This window comes from Toxotes jaculatrix, chromosome 6 (genome assembly GCF_017976425.1).
Source record: "Toxotes jaculatrix isolate fToxJac2 chromosome 6, fToxJac2.pri, whole genome shotgun sequence".
Taxonomy (NCBI): domain Eukaryota; kingdom Metazoa; phylum Chordata; class Actinopteri; family Toxotidae; genus Toxotes; species Toxotes jaculatrix.
The window spans coordinates 510508-529227 of record NC_054399.1 but is presented as its reverse complement, the minus strand read 5'-3'; the positions used below and the strand labels follow the sequence as shown (position 1 = coordinate 529227).

At 44.8% G+C, this 18720-nt stretch overlaps 5 protein-coding genes across 7 annotated transcripts; 2 read left to right on the top strand and 3 right to left on the bottom strand.

Annotated features, from left to right (window-relative positions):
• Positions 1–26: 26 nt before the first annotated feature.
• aldh9a1a.1 (aldehyde dehydrogenase 9 family, member A1a, tandem duplicate 1) lies at positions 27–4444 on the bottom strand. 2 transcript variants are annotated; one of them, XM_041041044.1, is made up of 12 exons: positions 4346–4444; positions 3989–4147; positions 3682–3827; positions 3270–3399; positions 3030–3164; positions 2690–2886; positions 2450–2590; positions 2163–2351; positions 1905–1992; positions 1077–1218; positions 674–786; positions 27–540 (listed from the first exon to the last, which is right to left on the bottom strand). In XM_041041044.1, the coding sequence occupies exons 2-12, from the start codon at positions 4128–4130 to the stop codon at positions 446–448; spliced, it is 1518 nt and encodes a 505-aa protein (XP_040896978.1). In that variant the 5' UTR covers positions 4131–4147; positions 4346–4444; the 3' UTR covers positions 27–445. The 2 variants fall into 2 exon arrangements, with proteins under 2 accessions (XP_040896978.1, XP_040896979.1); XM_041041045.1 differs by having other exon boundaries at positions 4300–4402.
• Positions 4445–5083: 639 nt separating this feature from the next.
• Positions 5084–7613, bottom strand: tmco1 (transmembrane and coiled-coil domains 1). The gene is made up of 7 exons (XM_041039553.1): positions 7477–7613; positions 6817–6894; positions 6657–6716; positions 6450–6496; positions 6172–6239; positions 5877–6021; positions 5084–5546 (listed from the first exon to the last, which is right to left on the bottom strand). Exons 1-7 carry the CDS (start codon positions 7544–7546, stop codon positions 5448–5450), a joined length of 567 nt encoding a protein of 188 aa, XP_040895487.1. The 5' UTR covers positions 7547–7613; the 3' UTR covers positions 5084–5447.
• Positions 7614–7757: 144 nt separating this feature from the next.
• uck2a (uridine-cytidine kinase 2a) lies at positions 7758–13572 on the top strand. Of its 2 annotated transcripts, none has more exons than XM_041039551.1 (7): positions 7758–8412; positions 9936–10095; positions 10281–10377; positions 10863–11005; positions 11322–11419; positions 11527–11575; positions 12150–13572. In XM_041039551.1, exons 1-7 carry the CDS (start codon positions 8176–8178, stop codon positions 12284–12286), a joined length of 921 nt encoding a protein of 306 aa, XP_040895485.1. In that variant the 5' UTR covers positions 7758–8175; the 3' UTR covers positions 12287–13572. The 2 variants fall into 2 exon arrangements, with proteins under 2 accessions (XP_040895485.1, XP_040895486.1); XM_041039552.1 differs by having other exon boundaries at positions 7758–8489.
• A 99-nt stretch (positions 13573–13671) lies between these two features.
• On the bottom strand, positions 13672–16377 carry aatf (apoptosis antagonizing transcription factor). Its single transcript, XM_041039550.1, has one exon. It carries the CDS (start codon positions 16321–16323, stop codon positions 14680–14682), a length of 1644 nt encoding a protein of 547 aa, XP_040895484.1. The 5' UTR covers positions 16324–16377; the 3' UTR covers positions 13672–14679.
• Positions 16378–16744: 367 nt separating this feature from the next.
• magoh (mago homolog, exon junction complex subunit) lies at positions 16745–18700 on the top strand. The gene is made up of 5 exons (XM_041039555.1): positions 16745–16919; positions 17236–17294; positions 17836–17946; positions 18305–18387; positions 18480–18700. Exons 1-5 carry the CDS (start codon positions 16829–16831, stop codon positions 18577–18579), a joined length of 444 nt encoding a protein of 147 aa, XP_040895489.1. The 5' UTR covers positions 16745–16828; the 3' UTR covers positions 18580–18700.
• Positions 18701–18720: the final 20 nt, after the last annotated feature.

Genomic DNA, 18720 nt, shown 5'->3' with positions numbered 1-18720 from the left:
GGCAACAAGCACCGGGAACACAGACGTTACATCTAAAATATTTTATTTTGGTACAAAGGCAGAAGCTGTCAAATAGTGTTTCAGGTCAGCACAGTTTAAAATGTGACACCGGCTCTGTTAGACAGATTTCTTACTAAGGCACTTTCTCCTACTTCCACATACACATGTTCTTTTTATAACAGTGTGTTCATTTAGCATCATTTACCCAGTCAGAGCTAAATCAGGTTCAAGTTGAGAATTGTGAAGAGGAATTTAAACTGCTCCCTTTCATCAGTTCTTACATGTTCGTTTCAGACCAACATCTTCTCCAAGTACACAGCAGTAATGCAATCACAGGAAGTGCAAAGAGGAGAGGAATGTACTCGTTCATATCTTGTGCACAGAACATGACTGAAGGGAGAAGTCGAGAGTTCCAGCCACAGTCCTGTGCAGTGGACGACAGAGTTTAGAAGAGGCTCTCCACGTCTCCCATCTCCACAACCACAGTCTTCAGCTGGGAGTAGTACTCGATGGTCACCTGGCCGTTCTCTCTGCCAAAGCCTGGACAAGCACAGTGGAGATCATGTGAGTACTGTCTCCTTTAATGATTCACCCTAATGTCATTCAATAAAGTCTCTCGCTACAATAGAAAGTATTACTGTTAATGGAATTCTTTAACCTGACAACATCCCACCTGACATCTTGTATCCACCAAATGGCACTTCTACAGGGCTGATGTTGTAGTTGTTGATAAAGCAGGTTCCTGCCTCCAGGTTCTCTGCCACACGATGAGCTCGAGAAATGTCCCTGCAGGCAGAGGAAAAGGACAGAGCACAAGACAAAGAGTCTGAATGCAGCCTGATCAGGCAGTGAAATGCTGCTGTGTCTGTCCTCAGACTACAGAGACTATCACTGAGACAAGACCTCGGCCTGGAAATTTCCACACTGTTGGCTCTTTCATGGAAACCCTGAGCTGCAGCCAAAGGAATGCAATAACATCATTATCTTGAAGAACAAACACTGTTAGCACTGTGTCAGACGCTGCAACAGACTGCTGAGCAAGCACAAGTTTCCTGCTGTGCGTTTCCTCAGCTGACCTGGTGAAGACTCCAGAGGCCAATCCAAAGGTGGTGTCGTTGGCCCTGCGGATTACTTCTTCCTCTGTGTCGAAAGGCATGACAGACATGACGGGGCCAAAGATCTCCTCCTTCACACAGGTCATGTCATCCCTGCAGTTATCTGTGCCGGGAGACGACTGGGTGTAAGTGATGGTGCATACTGGGACATAAAACATGCAGATGATGAATTAAAAGAAGAGACAGAGACACTGTGATCCTACAGTACAGGGTTGTATGTCTCAGCCGAGCAAGTTGCAGTACATGTGGTCACAATGTGCTCCTGAGTCATGGCGTTGAATAAGTGTTTTTACAGAATATTGTGACATCACAGTGAAGCTGACCTTTCACCTTCTGAATATAAATTATGTATGTGTTCTTGATTCAAGGGGCGACCGTGGCACAGAAAGTGAAGCGTGCGGCTTAGGATGGGCCTGAGATCGAAGGGGCGCCGGTTCGATCCCTCAACCAAGCACAACGGATATGTGCCTCTGCAACCATGGCTGTGGGGCCCCTGAGCAAGGCACCGATCCACCCCAGCTCCCCAGGGGCGCCACAGTAAGCAGCCCTCTGCCCCGGTGTCTCTAGTGCATGTGCATGCTTGTGTGTGTGTGTTTTGTGCCACATTTTAAGAAATTCCCTCGAGGTTTTCCTGAGGGACGAGTGGACAACCTGAAAATGTAAAGCCTCCGGACACGCCTGGTGCTGGAGCATAGTAACATCACCAGCAGTCGGCATGTAAGTAAGTAGCTGGAAAGCAGTGTTGCAAGAACATAAATAAGACATTGGAAAATATATAAAGAGACTGACCAAGTACACAGGGGGACATGAAGTATCCCCCTTTAAGTTTGGGGTCACTGGGGACAAAAGGCTCTCCTCCACACAGCACTCTGGCACCCTGGAAGAGCAGACGCATCAGTCAAATCATTATGACTGTTATAACCAAAATAAATGAAAAGAAACAACTAAACTTAATATAACTGCGTCACAGCTGACTCACAGTGACCCCTTTCCCCCTAAGGATCATTAAAGTTCTTCTAATCTAATGATCAAAGATCATTAACACACCTCTTTCTTGGCCTGACTGACAAATCCCAGCACTTTCTCCAGTTGTGGTTTGCTGATCAGAGCTCCCATTCGAGTGCCGTCCAGCAGAGGGTCACCCAGAGGGATGGCCTTGGTCCTCTTCACCACCTCCTCCAGGAACTGGGGCATGATCTCTCTTTGTACAAACACTCTGGTCCCATTGCAGCAAACCTGTATTTCACACAGAAATGTGAACCTGTGAGAACTGATATAAAAATGTGTTGTGTTAGGTGGAGACTGGCACCCTGCAGCGTATACAACAGCCTCACCTGTCCCTGTGTGAGGAAGTTTGCCATGAGTGCTCCCTTCACTGCGTTCTCCAGCTCACAGTCTTTGAAAATAATGAGGGGAGATTTCCCTCCGAGCTCCAGAGTCACCTGCTTCACGCCCTTTGAGGACATTTCCATGACCTGAAAAAAGGTTTGCATGTTTTAGGTGTTATGACAAAGCACAAAACTTTTTTTAGTTCAGGTTTCAGTATGATGTTAACTGTCCAGCACGTTCTGTACCTTTTTGCCTGTTGGCACGCTGCCAGTGAAGGAGACTTTGGCGATCATCGGGTGGTGGCAGAGCGAGGTGCCCGTCTCTGCTCCGCCTTGTACCACACAGAAGAGCCCATCAGGTACCCCTGCCTCTTTGTAGATCTCAGCCAGAATGACCGCCGTCACAGGAGTCATTGGAGAGGGCTTAAACACCATGGCATTACCTAAGGACACAACCCAAAGTTTAACACCAGAGGTTACAGGCTACTTAGCTGTGTGTGGTTAAGGGACACAAGATATGCAACACAACATATGACTGAGAGATAAACTGACAGAAGTAAGTTGGATAATAATGTGTAATACTCACCACATGCCAGAGCAGGAGCAGACTTCCACGATGCGATCTGGAAGGGGTAGTTCCACGCACCGATTCCTGCACACACACCAAGGGGCTCCCTCCTGGTGTAAGCAAACGCTCCCCCAGGCAGCTGGATGTGCTGGCCTGCAGAGGACCAACACACAAGCCAACAGTAACATACATTATGTTTTGGAGCATGTGGGTAGAGGGTCACTTATTGGACAGAAACAAAAGTGTTAGTGCGCCCACCTGAAAGTGTAGCAGCCAGGCCAGCATAGTATTCAATGCACTGCCAGGCAACATCAATGTCCACCAGTGCCTCAGTGATTGACTTGCCATTGTTGATCACTTCCAGCTTTGCAATCTTCTCCCTTCTTTCCTGTTTTTATTGGAATAACAGAAAAGTGTAAAAGCAAAACTTTGAGTAACTTCAAGTACAAAGGTTTAAGATTACGCAACGACAGCAGTTCAAACTGAGGCTGAAACACTGTCTGCATAACATCAGAGAGGAGACACAAAGGTTTACTGTGTGTGGATGTAGGCCAGCTGAGGGAGGGGAGAGTTTATGAGTTTAATTAATAACTTGTGTCTTACTTCATGCTCCAATTTATGTTGCACAACACTGAAATCATACAGTTACACAACATGTTTACCATCTCACCCTGATAATCCGGGCGGCCTCTAGCATCACCCGAGCCCTCTCCATGCCTGCCATCTTGCTCCATTTCAGGAAGCCAGCGTGGGCACTTTTTACGGCCTCATCCACCTCCTCTGCCCCACAGGGTATCATCTGGCACAGGACCCGGCCTACAGAGACAGAGCATCGGTCACCTCCTCACGGTGAGCCCGCTGCACAGGCTAACCTACAGAGCTCTAACGGGGTTTGACATTTTATTTTCTATCTATCTGATGTCATTATTCAGCCTGACGCTGACAGAGGTTCACCGGGTTCAATGAGCTGTATTTACCGGTCGCAGGTTCGTACACGGGCTCGGCGTTTTTCTCCTGCCGGGGTGAGACTCGCTTGCCTCCCCAGAAGTTCAGAGCGTCGGTGACGACCAGGCTTCCGGTGGAGGCTCCGGGCATGAGGTCGAGAACTGACTGAGCCATTTCCAGAGACAGAGGACCTGCAGAGACAAAGGGACCAGTGAGGAAACCCTGCGCGTCAGTTGGACCCTGCTCCGTTACATAACTGTCTGCTACAGCGCTCAGCTAAACCAGCTAAGCTAACTAAGCTAGCACGAGGACAAGCTGCACATACACAGGTATTTAAACTCACAGAGACACAGGCTCACGGACAGAGGGACAGACGGTAACAGGCTCACCGACAGAGAGCAGACTGACTGTCCCACGTCGGGTCACATCCCCAGACTCACAGGCTGTTCACAAAACCACATATCAAGACTATTCCACGCCCCCTTTAGCAGACAGGACACGCCCCCTTTGCCGAACAGGACACACCTCCGATCAACCGCACACTGGCAACCGACTGTGGCGGTTGGTTCGTGAAAAATGGCCCTGTCTCTGTCTGTCTGTCTGTCTCTGCCTCTCTCTGTCTCTATACACACACACACATATATATGATCATATATATGCATGATCAGTGTCTGCTGTCACTTCATTACACATATGAAACATAAGAGAAGTTATTACAGTAAAACTGGAATAATATTAGAAGATATAATTATGAATGATACCTGGTCACTGCATGTTCTCTCCCTGCATGTTATTTTAATCTCCTTATCTTTGAGCCTGTGTCTGAAGTATTGCAGACCATCTAATATTCACACAGGATCATGTGTTCTCTACAGAGCTTTTCCACAACCTTGAATTTTTATTTCACAGGTTTACAAATGATTTACAAAAACTCATTAACCCTAATTTGAGTCCATGTCCTTGTTACTTCTTCGCGCTGGCTCCAGTCCTCCTGCTCTGTCTCCAAACCTCCAAACATAAAAAGCAGATGTGTGCAGAACAGTATGTGGGACAGAGGAAGGGAAATGAAACTGGAGGCACACAGGGACAGAAAGAAATCAATTCATTAAAAAAGAACACAAATAAAATGGTATCATAAAACTTTATTAACAGTTACATACAATAATACTGAATAGATCAAATGTTACTGTGCCAATTAATTATTAAAATCCCAAACTGATGCACAGCATGTGCTGAACACAGGGCAGACATTCGTATCCTTTGGTAATCAACATAATTAAGATCAATTTTTCTTCCTCTAATTTCTAAGTGAGACAATCTTAAAGTTAAATAAACAACAAATGAATGAAAAATCAAACTGAAGGTAGTGATACAGTAGCTGCAACAGATGATGAGTTTGCTCCAGCGTGAGGAGTTCGGTCTGTGCTCAGATGAAGGAGCCACGACTCCACACAGCTGCAGTGCAGGAACAGCACTGAACCGCCCTGCGCATTAGGAAAACTTAGCTGCCTGAGGAGGAGGTCCCAGGAAGCCTCCCGCCTGTTTAGTTGCAGCTCTGGAAGGAGCGAGACCGAGCATCTTCTGAATGTTCTGGACAAAAGAACAAAGGACTTTCTCAGAAAGGAGCAAACCACAGACACAAAGTTCATGTGATAAAGCTTCATAAAGCACGAGCCGGTGGACAGGAGCTTTATTCTTCTTCTGTGTTACTGCACAGCAGAGTCTGCAGTTTGATAAAATACTTATTAGTCTGGTGATGTTTGTTTTTCTCAGTAAATCCCAACAGATGCTACTAACAAGTCACAGTCTGTGCAAATCCAGATAAATATTAATCCTCTGTGCTGCTGAGATCCACTGAGCAACACTACTGCACTGGGTGACATGTTCACACACACACACATCAGTTCGATGTGTAGTTACCTGTCTGATGGACATGGTGCAGAGGATGTAAAGGAAGATAAAGGAGCAGTCAGTGTAATCCTCGCCCAGCAGGTTGCGATGGGACAGTCCCTGGATGTAAGACAGCGGCACGAATGGCAGTTTGGCCACGACTCTTCCATCAAAGCTGAGAAAGAAAACAGACAGTGGTGAGATACTGGCAGCAGGATTAAAGCAGTGGAATGAAGCTGTTACAGCAGATTTGCTTTCATTTTGCTTGATTCTGAAATTAATAAAAATATTATTTTGACCTGATGTAACTGTGTGTAGGACTTACATGGAGTTGAACATGCCCATCAGAGCTGTAAAGCAGAAGCCAATGGCAAACATGGACTTCATACGCACCTACAACCAAACACAGGTAAGACTAAACATGTATATGTAAAACTAGATGACATCTGACAGTCACTGAAAAGTCCCAGTACTTTTTTATATTGATCATGTGAAGGGAGAGATGCTAATATTTATTCTTAACACTTTGCAAATATGAAGATATGACAACAATCCCAGACGTGATTTAACCTTTACATACTGGCTGTAAACAAGCTGTCTCACCATAGAAAGGTCTCTGTTATTGTTCTTCAGCTTCTCTTCTTGTCTTTCTGGAAAACAGAAATTCAGAAGAATAGATCATTTAACCAGGAACATGGTCCCTGTGCCAAAAAGGACTGTTCATAAAATCAGGATGTTGAGGTCGTCTTCCTCAGCTCATCAGTGTTTTCTTGGACACAGCTTAGGACATTTTGTTCACTTGGTTCTTACCGATCTTCTTCTTCTGTTGACGTCCTGCAGATTCTGTGATGGTTTCCTTTTTCTTCTCGACTAAGATCAAGCAGGCAACAGAGAATGCAATAAACCCTCCAAATAAAAACAGTCACTGCACAAAGGATGAGTCTGTGCGAGGGCCACACGCATTGCTTACGTTTTTTGCTTTGTTTTTCCACTTCAGCCTTTAGCCTCTTGTACTTTTCAGTCCGATACACTAAAACCCAAGTAATACCTGTGGAGGAAATCAGAAGAAGGGCTGTGTTTGTAAAAACAGCAGAACTCTTATTGGGCCACTGCTGATACGGTGCAGTATAGGCTCAGGTGATATATACTGTGACTGGATAAACATTTGTCCTTAGCTTTGTTCGATAGTTTATTTACTGTATCAGTGAACAGCAGATACTTAAACGTATTTTATCAGAATACCAGTATATTGACAATATACCATTACACACACACACACACACACACACACACACACACACACACACACACACACACACACAGAATTTTATCCACATAGTTAAAAACTGACGGTTTCCCAGCTGGACATTTCAACATGCGCATCAAAAGACTCTTATTGTGGAAATCGTAGCGGAAGTTCCATTCCTCGTTCTGTCTGATTTCACACTAACTTCCAGAGTTAGCTTGGTTGGCTAAATTCGCTTGCTAGCTGGGAAAATACGGAGCTCAGAAGCACCGACGTTAGCAGCTGCTCAGTATTACTAACACTGTGTGAAGCAGGTGGTGTTCAGATTTACTCTGCAGTGTTTATGGACGACAGAGCTTCGCGCTCCGTCAGGGTTCCACTCACCTTCGGCTAACAGCGCTGTACACACAGAGATGAACACAATCAGAATGGTGTCTGCGAACATGGTGCTCATGGTGGTAATGTCCTGTTTATCCGAGCGCACGGAAAATTTCTATATTTGTATATTTTCTTTTAACAGAGACGATCCCCTGAGCTGAGTGTCAGAGCTGTGTCAGCACAAGCGAAGAGGTCAGACGCCTGAGAAGTACTTCCGGTTCACCAGCTCCACCAGAAAAAGCACAAGTAAAGGGAGCGTGGAGAACTTCACACACGTCGGTAACAAAACAGCCCGTTTCAACTGTAATGGACACGTGGTCACACAGGTGGCGCTCATAGGTGCAGGTGGTATCACACTTTAAAACGAACAGGGAGGACATGATGGACAGTCCAACGAACACAGTCACAAAACATAAGTCCATTACACCACAGCGGGAGTTTTAGTTTTATTGGACCGAAGCAGAAATAAATACATTTGTAGAAAAAACAACTGCATTAAAATGTATTCAGTGCGTATGGAATAAATTCTAAATCACTGTACCGCATCTGTCATATACACCACTGAACTGATGAAACCCGAAAATCAGACATTTAAAAGGTTCGAACATTTTTATTTCAGTGTGATGATGCAATCATGTAAACAGCAGGAAACGGAGAGCTGACCGTGGGACTCTGATCCCTGGGTTCATTATCAGCAAAGAAAATATGTTTATGTTTTGCTTCTCACCTTCCAACGCTGATTTCATCCCCACCTACAACATTCCTCTAACTGCTGTTGTTTTATCATCATCATCATGTTTCATGCCCGTCAACATCAGCCTCATCCTCACCACCTTCATCCCCGCCAGCATCATCCTGTGGGAGGAGCGCAGACAGCGCCGTGTGGCAGGCCTGCAGCGCGCTGCAGATGAAGCATGGCAGGCGACAGCGACACAAAGCCAGGTGACCAAGCCGAGAATGAGAGCAATAATCGGCAGCCTTTCCTCATTGGCGTGGCCGGGGGGACAGCCAGCGGAAAGGTTGGCATGTTTATCATAGTTCATGATTTTCTGATCTCTGAAGGCTGTGCTGTAGGTCTGTGCTGCTTTGTGTGCTTTACGTGAGAAGCGACAGAGAGAGAGAGATTTAAGTTGCATGAAGGGAATTTAATATATAAAATAATAAAATAATGGTGGCGCGTTTATCATGTTGCTGCTGGAGCCGGCTGGTGGTGTTGCTGGATCATTTGTGAGGGTAGTGTAGGCCGCCCTGCCCTAACAGGTTAACAAGTGCATTGTCAAAATATGTCTTGTCTTAAATGCTTAGCAAAGTAGTGTGATCAATGGAAATCAGACTCAAGGGCTTCATATATATCATTATTATTATGTTTTACATTTTTCACCTGAAAGGGAGATAAAGCGTGGCAGGGATCAGAGTTAAAGGATAAGTGAGTTAATTGCATCAGCTGTGCAGAGTGTGCTGGATATAAACTGCTGAGAATTAGACACCAGGAATAAAACGCACTCACAGACGCTGGAAGCTCAATCAACTCCTCAGTTTTGCATAATCAAGCAGAATCTGACTATGAAGGCAAGTCATGCCCTGCTGTCTGCAGGACACAGATTTAAGGATATTAACAATCCAGCTGTGGTTTTTTATTATCCTGATGTGCGTTGTTGTTTCTGGTGGATCTGCTGATATCACACTGCATGTTTCTTCTTCCACTGTCGCTGTTTGTTCTGACTAAATATCTGCATTATCATTCTCTCTTCTGTATCCGACACGGTGCAGCGTTTACCAGGGCTGCCAGTGAGTGTTCACTCTTCTGAAGATTAGAAATTGACGCATTAGTTTTATATTTTATTGCACAACTGCTTTGAAGAGTAGATCTTTTTTTAAATGGCTCAATACAAAATCAAAGTCTTTGTTATTTCTTCAACATATGTGACAAACTTGGTGAGTGAAGTGTCAGAGAGGCAGGATGTGAGTGGAGGCTTCGGTGTGTGTCAGCAGTGTAAACCTGGCAGGCAGAGAAACATATTTCCATGTCTTTATCATTTCATTAGCACATTTCTTGAGATTGGTTTTCGAGCTGGCTGATTTAATGGCTGATTACATGAGCTGAACCTAAGCTGTGGTTCAGCAGACAGTTGTTTGTGGTTTGGACTTCCTGGTGTTCTGCCCCTTTTTTCCCATTGGAGTAACTGCTCACAGAGACACCTGCTCTCCCACACGTTATCTGACTGGGGGGTAAACTGCCGTCTTTCTGAGTCTGTCAGGTTCAGATGTTAGAAACAGTCCAAACTTTCAACCTTTAATGGACATGATTTCTAATGACAAAGCAAACTGTCACACAAAGACATGAGTAAACTGTACAGAGTGAACGTGGACGTTTCCACCACGTATGTTCCATAAACAGAGGGATGTGGTAATAAGAGGTCCCATATTTTATCATGCTGCTGGTTTTGTTTTTCCTGTGTGGCCAGTCATCAGTGTGCAACAAGATCATGGAGCTGCTGGGGCAGAATGAGATTGACCACCACAAGAGGCAAGTGGCCATCCTCAGCCAGGACAGCTTCTACAGGGTCCTCACCCCAGAGCAGAAAGCCAAAGCACTAAAGGGCCAGTTCAACTTCGACCACCCAGGTATGTCGGTATCAGTCACTAACACACCTCAGTGCTTTCATGTGTCATGTGACGACAGGATAATCAAGGGTCAGTGTTTGTTAAGCGATGGCTCCAGCAGGTCATGTGTATGTGGTGTGTCTGAGGATATTTCCTCCTGCAGCAGAGAGGACTCTAACTGCTGTGTGCTGTTTCCTTCTGTACAGATGCATTTGACAGTGACCTCATAATCACAACTCTGTGGGACATCAAGGAGGGAAAAACAGTGCACATCCCCGTGTATGACTTTGTTTCCCATTCCAGGTGAATGAGTCTTATCAAATCCATACGAAGTCAACATGAAAGGAGCGTATTTACATGTTTCAGCCCACTAACTATAAAACAAGTGTCTGATACAGCATAATGTGGCAGGAACAGTAACTTTAAAAGCAGACATGATGACCTGTGGTGGATTAATCACTCTGCATTTCATGCAAACTGACTTTCATAGTGAAAAGAATGGAAACCAGTGGCTGCCTGGAATAAACCTGTCTGAAAAGCTGAATGCCACAGTGTGCTTCCTGATATCAGCCATGCAAAACATATGTTTACTGCAGTAAATTAGCTTTTCTGTTCACGACGCTGTGGGCTGTTTTATCTGGTGTGGCCCGTAGCTTAAGGTGGCTAATGTTTGCTAAGTGGGACTATTAAAGGTTTTATCTATCTATCTTTTTTATCTATCTATCTAATGCTGGCAAACTTCAGGCAGATACATGACTGAGTCAGTCTGACTGTGTTTGGTGTGACAGGAAGGAAGAGACGGTGATCGTGTACCCTGCTGACGTGGTGCTGTTTGAGGGTATCCTGATGTTCTATTCTCAGGAGATTCGAGACCTTTTCCAAATGAAGCTGTTCGTGGACACTGATGCAGACACACGGCTGTCTCGCAGGGGTGAGACGTGCAAGCGTGACAAGACAGTTCCCCTCAGTTTCAGACAGAAGAGACAAAGGAATAGTTTGATATTTTGAGAAATATGCTTCTTTGCTTTCTTGCTGATTATTAGATAAGATTTACTCTAAATATGAAGCTATCAGCTGCAGCCAGTTAGCGTAGCTTAGCATAATGACTGAAAATGGGGGACACAGCCAACCTAGCTGTTTCCAGTCTGTATGCTAAGCTAAGCAGCAGCTGGCTGTAGCTTCATAATGAAATGGCAGCTGCAGCTTCTCTCAGCTAACTGATGAAGTTTCTCTGGACTCTCTTCCAGTGCTGCGTGACATCAGTGAGCGTGGCCGGGACCTGGAAGGTGTCCTGGCACAGTACATCACCTTTGTCAAGCCTGCGTTTGAGGAGTTCTGTCTGCCAGTGAGTCCATTTTCCACCAGTAACACTTCTCTACTCAGGTTTTCATGGTTGTGCTCCTGAACTTGGACTCATGGTCAAACCTTTTCCTTGTTATTGACACTATGTAGACGAAGAAATATGCCGATGTTATCATACCAAGAGGAGCTGATAACCTTGGTGAGTATTTGTGCTTTTTCACTGGGAGAGTCTGCTCGTACGTTACAGTAGGGATCATATTATTGAAACCAAATGTTTCAGGCTCCAGTCTCAACAGTGTTATCATGAACGACACAGCTGTGCTTATTGTTGAGCTCAGAGCTGTTCTCAAAACTAAGGAAGGAAAAGCTTTTGCTGGTTGGAGAACAAACAGCTTCGAGTGTTGACCGGAGAAAAGGACATGTAATACTGTAGATACTCTAAATATGTTGACCTGTAACCGATTTGTGCTTCTAATGCAGTAACTTTATATTTGAGTCACAGATTTAAGCATCTGAAAATGAATTTTCTGAAAAATATCTGGGTTAAAAATCTTTGTTGTGCAGTGGCTGGGTTATTTTTTCCAGATGTTAGAAGTGTTTAAGGACTCTGAGCATGTCTGCTAAGGTTTGCTGAACTTCTGCGTTTCTCCAGGATCACACTTTGTTAGAGTGATGCTTAAATTTGTGCCTCAGATATAAATATAATGGTCATACATGAGAGACAGTAACTCTGGCTAAACCTGACCAAGCAATCTGTTTGTCTCTCAATACAGTTGCTATAAATCTCATAGTTCAGCACATCCAGGATATTCTAAATGGTGGTTTGACCAAACGGCTGAACGGGTGGTTTAATGGATACGGAACAAAGAAGAATCAGCCAAACATGGAGTCCAGCAGTCGGCCCCACTGAGCACAGCGCTGTCCCTGAGGAGAGGAAGGAAGACGCACCTGCACGTGCTGAATGTGCTCGACAGCGTGGCTAACAAGGCAGAGCAACTGCCAGGAAATCAAAAGGCTTTTCATATGATTCTGCTTGGACTGAGGAAACCAGTGAGGAGGGAGCTCTTCCCCTCGTGGAGCTGTTTAAAGCAGCTGTATTGAGTTTTAGTTCTGTCCTTTGCTTCTGTGCTGTATGAGACTGAGGGGGGAGAAGTACAAAGAGGCTCACCTGTAATTTCATTTAAAACTGCTGCTTGCCTTTACAGCACTGAAACAGAGAAACTAAAGAAGCAGATACGGCGTCTACATTTCCAAACACCTCTGACAGCCTTTAACCGTTCAATAAATGCAGTGTAGCGACATGCAGTTTAATAGCAGGGCCTTACCTTATCTCATTACAGGTCAGCGTTCACCCTGTGACCTGACTGATTCCCTTTATCAATGCAAATTTCCTTTTTCTCAGTTCCAGATAAAGCATATTTTGACTTATAGAAACAGGTTTTGAACAAATGTTTTGGGATTTCTGATGTGTGTGTGTGTCATGTGGCTCTAAGCTGCTTCTTGCTTTGTCATGTGTAAATCTAAATTAGTTATCAGGCAAATGAAACAACCGAGTTCCACCTCAGATCATCTGATGGATGACGACATCTCCAAAGATCATGTTCTGTCTCTGTGGACTAACTGTGTAATCACTGATTTTTACATTAATGTGGTTTTGACATTACTCACTCACTCATTTAATAAGATGAACAGCTGATTATCTTATTATGAACTTACCACAAAGTGTTGTTTTCCTTTGATTCCCTTGAACTTTAAGATGCTCGTGTGCAAGTTTCACTCAGACAAAGATTCAGCTGTAAAATGTCATAAAGTACAGACGCCCAGTGTGAGTGTGTCCTGTGAATGGGTTTAATGCAGGGTTCTTCCTGCGTACGTATTTCTTATGACAACGTTCTCAGGTACTCTTTGTTCTCTTCAGTTGACACATCTGTCACGAACAAACTATTTCCATTTCTGCTGTTTTATCTTATGTTACTCTGTTTACGTCTAATCCATGAGAGCAAAGTGCCACATGCCACCGAGGGCTCTGTTCAACTTACCCAGAAACATTTCATTTGTTTTACGTTACAGACACTGTGGAGTAATAATGCAGTGGCAGCCGGGGCCATAGGCACCACCGAGGACACTGAGGGGCTTTTTTTCCCTGTAGACATTTTGACATGTCCGTATGATAACAGACTGGACAGCTGACACACCTGTGCTTTTCCTGTTATGACCAAGTGAACCTGTTCTGCTGTGAAGGATTAATTCACATCATTTAATTTTAAGCACTTCCTGCTCAAAGAAACAAATACACAGAATGTGTACTCTTTATTTATCTGCACATTCTCATTTCTTTTTAAGAGACTTTGAATTTGTACAGTTTTGAAAGACCCATCATTCATTGTTTTATATCCTGTGCTTGTGTGAAACATTCAGATATTTATGTTGGGAATAAAAAGATTTCAGGAAAAACATCATTTAACTGTTATCCCAGCAACTAAACATGAAAATCCCAGTATCAAGAAAGTTTTGACCTTCGACAGTTTTAGTATCCGGTCTGACAGGCTGATGGCTCCTCGGTTCTGACTGTGGCCCTGAACTGCATGTAGTGTCTGCAGCCTGAGTCTCTGCAGTGTTTCTGTTTGTTGTGTGTTCACAATAGAAAAGTGAAAAAAATAAAAACTAACATGCAGTGTGCAGACTAAGAAATCCTTTTTAATGAGCTGTCCATGGACTCTTTTCTCCCAGGATGCAATGCTGAAATGCTCACAGCTGGAATGATGGTGGAACTCTGCAGCCGCAGGAGGAGGAGGAGGAGGAGGAGCATCTCACAAAGTAAAAGAATAACTCAGTATTTTACAGTTTCTCTGTGAACAGCAGAAGGATTGTGTTGTTTTACCGTTAGTTTTTAGTGTATTAGCAGTATAAGCGTTAGCATACTGCACACAGTGTGTTGTATAGACTTGGGACACAACATGTGCTGTTTGTTTGGATGCTTCACTATTTAAAACACTTCATATGAGACCCAGTGACAGCAGAGTACACATTTATTGTTTTCCTTCTAGTCCACTGAACACTCACTGTGCGTTACGTACATGTTACACACAAACTGGCCGCTATGCAACAACACACACTGAAAATGTTCCTCAGTATAAACCTATCAATTAAAAACTGAATGTGCCCTGAGTCCATTTTATTCCAGTTAAACCAGAACGAAGGACCTGTCCCAGTCTGATGCAGAGCAGGCCCAGTCTCTGCTCCAAACTGCTTTGTTTACATCCTGGCATTCAGCACCTGCTCCACGTGAGGACCTGTTTCACGTCACTCCCTGACGGAGGAGTTTTGACCGAAGAGACCACGGTACAGTTCACTGCGGGCCTCGTCGCTCACTGAGCTGTGGTCAACAGGAGCCATGAAATTGACCAGCTTACTGTGGATGTGGAATCTGACCTTGCGTCCCTTGCTGGCTTTGGTATCGACCTTCTTCTTGATCTTGCTGCGTAGTTTCTGGATGGCCAGCCACTGCCTGCCCATAGCCACCTGGTCGTTGGGATCCGCTGCACTCGTCTTGCGCTCAATGAGCTCTCTCAGTAGCTGGTGGTAGAAATCGTCATCATCAAATATGTCCTCATCCACGTCTTTGAGATGTGTGTTTGCTTTCAGCTGCTGCTGTGCCTCCTCGCCCTCTGTGGGGACAGTCTCAGAGGGGACAGCTGAGACCTCTTTTTTCCCCAGGACTCTGTATTCTGAGCGGCGGGTCTGCGTGCGCCGCACCAGCCTCTCTTTGTCCATCAGCACCTGCTCCACCTGCGTCAGTATGTTCCTCTCAAACGCCCCGAAGCCTCTGCTGCTCTTACCCATGCTCAGCCGAGTCCTGTCGTGCCACCTCTGCAGCGTGGCGTTGCAGTAAGGCTGGAAAGCAGCAAAGCGTTTGGCCATGAAGTCTGGGTACTCTGCCATCTCCAGTTTCCGTTTAGGCGCTCCACCCGCCCACGCTGACCGCTCTTCATCCTCGTTCTCATCACTGTTGATCTCCTCACCCTCACTCTGAGCTCCTGTCTTCCCCAGAGCGATGGTCCTCGTGTCTGCATTCTGGTACAGCAGCTGGTCGTGCAGCTCCAGCAGGGACCTCTGAAGAGCCTTTAAAGCTTTGTGGGTGTTCTTCAGCGCCCCCGCAAACTCAGCTCCACCCCTCCTCTTGAACTCTGGGAAAGTCTGTGGCTGTGGCAGCTGGTTGGCTGTCACCAGAGCTTTCTGGAGTTTGATGCGTCCCTCGAGCAGCTGGTCCCACAGAGCCAGCTGGTTCTTCACAGCTTTCCCTTTCTCCACCTCCTCGTCTACTTTCTCTTTCGAGAATGTGCGGACGGTTCCCTCATCCTCGCCGCCTTCATCATCGTCATCCATCTCATCATCATCATCAGAGCCTTCACCTTCATCGCTGCCTTCAGTCTCGTCGCCACTATCATCATCCTCTTCACTCACTCCCAAGTCATCCATGCCATCTGTCAGAGTGTGGAAGTCCACTCCCTGAGGAAAGGTCACATCAGACCCCTTTGTCTTTGCGACTCCAGCATCGAGTCGTGTATCACTGCTCTCTAACTCCTCCTCATCATCATCTGCCTCTTCATCCCCCACAGAGTCCTCTCCTTCATCTTCCTCCAGCCCTTCTATGCTGCCGTCCTCCTCCTCCTCCTCCTCATCATCATCCTCACCAGATCCATCAATATCCATCAGCAGCTGTTTACGAGAAACTGCTTTCCCCGCGTATCGCCTGTCTGTGTCTGAGAGCAGGGACGTGTGTCGCTTCCGCAGAGCACTGAGGCCGACCTCTTCTTCTCCGTCGTCCTCGCTGAATGTGTCGATGACTCTGGCTTTGGTCGCTTCGTCACCATCATCCTCTGGATCCGCAAATTTAGGCAAAGGATTCAACAAATCCTCGAGCTGCTGAGAAAACGAGCCCGCCATAGGTAGAAGATTATAACAACCACACGTGTGTTGCAGTCAGGACCTCTCCTCGGTGTGGAAAATGATGACGTTAGTGAAGCGCGACGAAATTACGGACGTTTATTCCCTGTGTTCTGTCTTTAAGGCACAACCTTGAAGCGGCAGACAACTTGTCATTTACACTGAACTTAATTGTAAAAACCAAACACACTATTTAAAAACACTTTTACAAAGAATTCAAAAAATATTTAAAGAACAACATGCCACATACAAAAATAAAAGAAGGGATAAATAGATTCAGTGCGTTTCTATAGAAGGAACAGGGTGGATGCGGGGTGTAAAGTTGTTTTCAGTGCAGGCATTGTGCCTTCGGAGCACAGCACAGCACTCCTGAAAGACAAGTATCGGGGCACGGAAGTCAGGAAACTCTTGACCCTTTGCGCATGCGTACATTTTTGGTGATTCTCCGGGCTGCTCTCGCGAGCTGAGTTTTGTTCCGCAGTCTTCGCCAGAAAGAAGAGAGAAAATGTCCACAAGCGATTTCTATTTGAGATATTATGTTGGCCACAAGGGAAAGTTTGGACACGAGTTCCTGGAATTTGAATTCAGACCTGACGGTAAGTTCAGTAAGGCGGTAACACACATGTGTTAGCTCCACTGCGTTAGCTAGCGTCGCTAGCCACTGGGCAGTGGGTAGGCCGCGGCGGACTCAACGCGACTTGCTAGCGCCAAATTCTCCGTGTGGTTTCCACTGTTTGCTAAAGGATAAAAGTTCCTGTTTAGACTGAGCTAATGTCTGAAAATCTTTTTTATTCTAAATACGGTAATCGTCCAAGGAATATTCTCAGCTCAGACAGCCATGTGGTCTGTAGGCAGCTGTAATTAAAGTGATTCCATGTTTCACTTTTCTGCTTCAATCCAAACATCTTCCAGGTAAACTGCGATATGCAAACAACAGCAACTACAAGAACGACGTCATGATCAGGAAAGAGGTAACTGATGATCATAAATACTTTACTGTTGGAGGGAGTTAACCGGTCTGTTAAACAGACTCACGGGCAGTCAATGTTGTGCGGGTTTTATGGTAATTACGGTAAAATGTTTGCTTTCACAATCAGTTTTATTGGCCAAGTTTGTGCATATAAACAAGGAATTCGATATATTGCTTATACCGACGGTGCAATGGATCAGTCTAAATGTGGATAGTACAAACTATATACTATATACTATATACATATATATTCAGAGTATGTGCAGGTTGTAGTGCAGACAAAGATGCTGAAATGAGGTAGTGGGGGAAAAAATTGGCCCAGTACAATGGTACTGTTACTATAAACCTGAATTCAGTCGTATCAATAACATGTGACCATATTAACTGCTGCTTTTCTGCAGTATTATATATGAACCAGTTACAGCACAGAGCAGAACATCATGTTCATATTCCTGCAGTAAGATAAAGTGTTTGTTCCCATTCTTATATCTAAATGGTAAAAACTGGAACCTGGTTCATTTGCCTTCTGTTTACCAACCCAGGCCTATGTACACAAAAGTGTGATGGAGGAGCTGAAGAGGATCATTGACGACAGTGAGATCACCAAGGAAGATGATGCGTTGTGGCCACCTCCGGACAGAGTTGGCAGACAGGTTCGTGACTCCACTCTTTGTCGTGTTTACATGTATGTTTCTCTCAGGTTGTCTGTAATCTCTATCATTCTGAGTGCTGCCATTTGGTCCTCTGCACCCAGAAAGCTTTTTTTTTTTTTAAAGAAACAACAACAAAATCCTGCTGATGTTGCTGTGACCTGCCAGATATTTAAAAAAAAAAGTTTTGCTATGGTCACATAATAATAATTTGTTCTAAATATGTTGTTTCCATGATGAGCACACTGTGGCACGATGCTGTTTGAATACAGAGCATTCCACCTTTCAGTATTTGATGTTATTATTAGAAATCTTCTCCACTGCTTGTCGGTCAACTTGTCTGTATTAATAATATTCACAGGAGCTGGAGATCGTCATTGGCGACGAACACATTTCATTCACAACTTCCAAAATTGGCTCCTTAATTGACGTCAACCAGTCAAAGTGAGTTCTGTATCCAAGAGTTGGAAAAGAAGACACTGTATATTTGTTGCTGATTAAAGGACTTGGTTTAAAACCTTGCACTTGTATTTCAGGGACCCTGAAGGTCTTCGCGTGTTCTACTACCTGGTGCAAGATCTGAAATGTCTCGTCTTCAGTCTCATCGGTCTACACTTCAAGATCAAGCCCATCTAAAATGTCGATGTTGCTCATTTTCTTTGCTTTAGCTAATGTTTCTGTTGTTGAACCACCGCATTTGTACATTTGCTTTTGGTGGAAGTGTTTTTTTATTTTAAATAAAGGGTGAGAAAACTTACAGCTTTGTCTAAGCTGCTT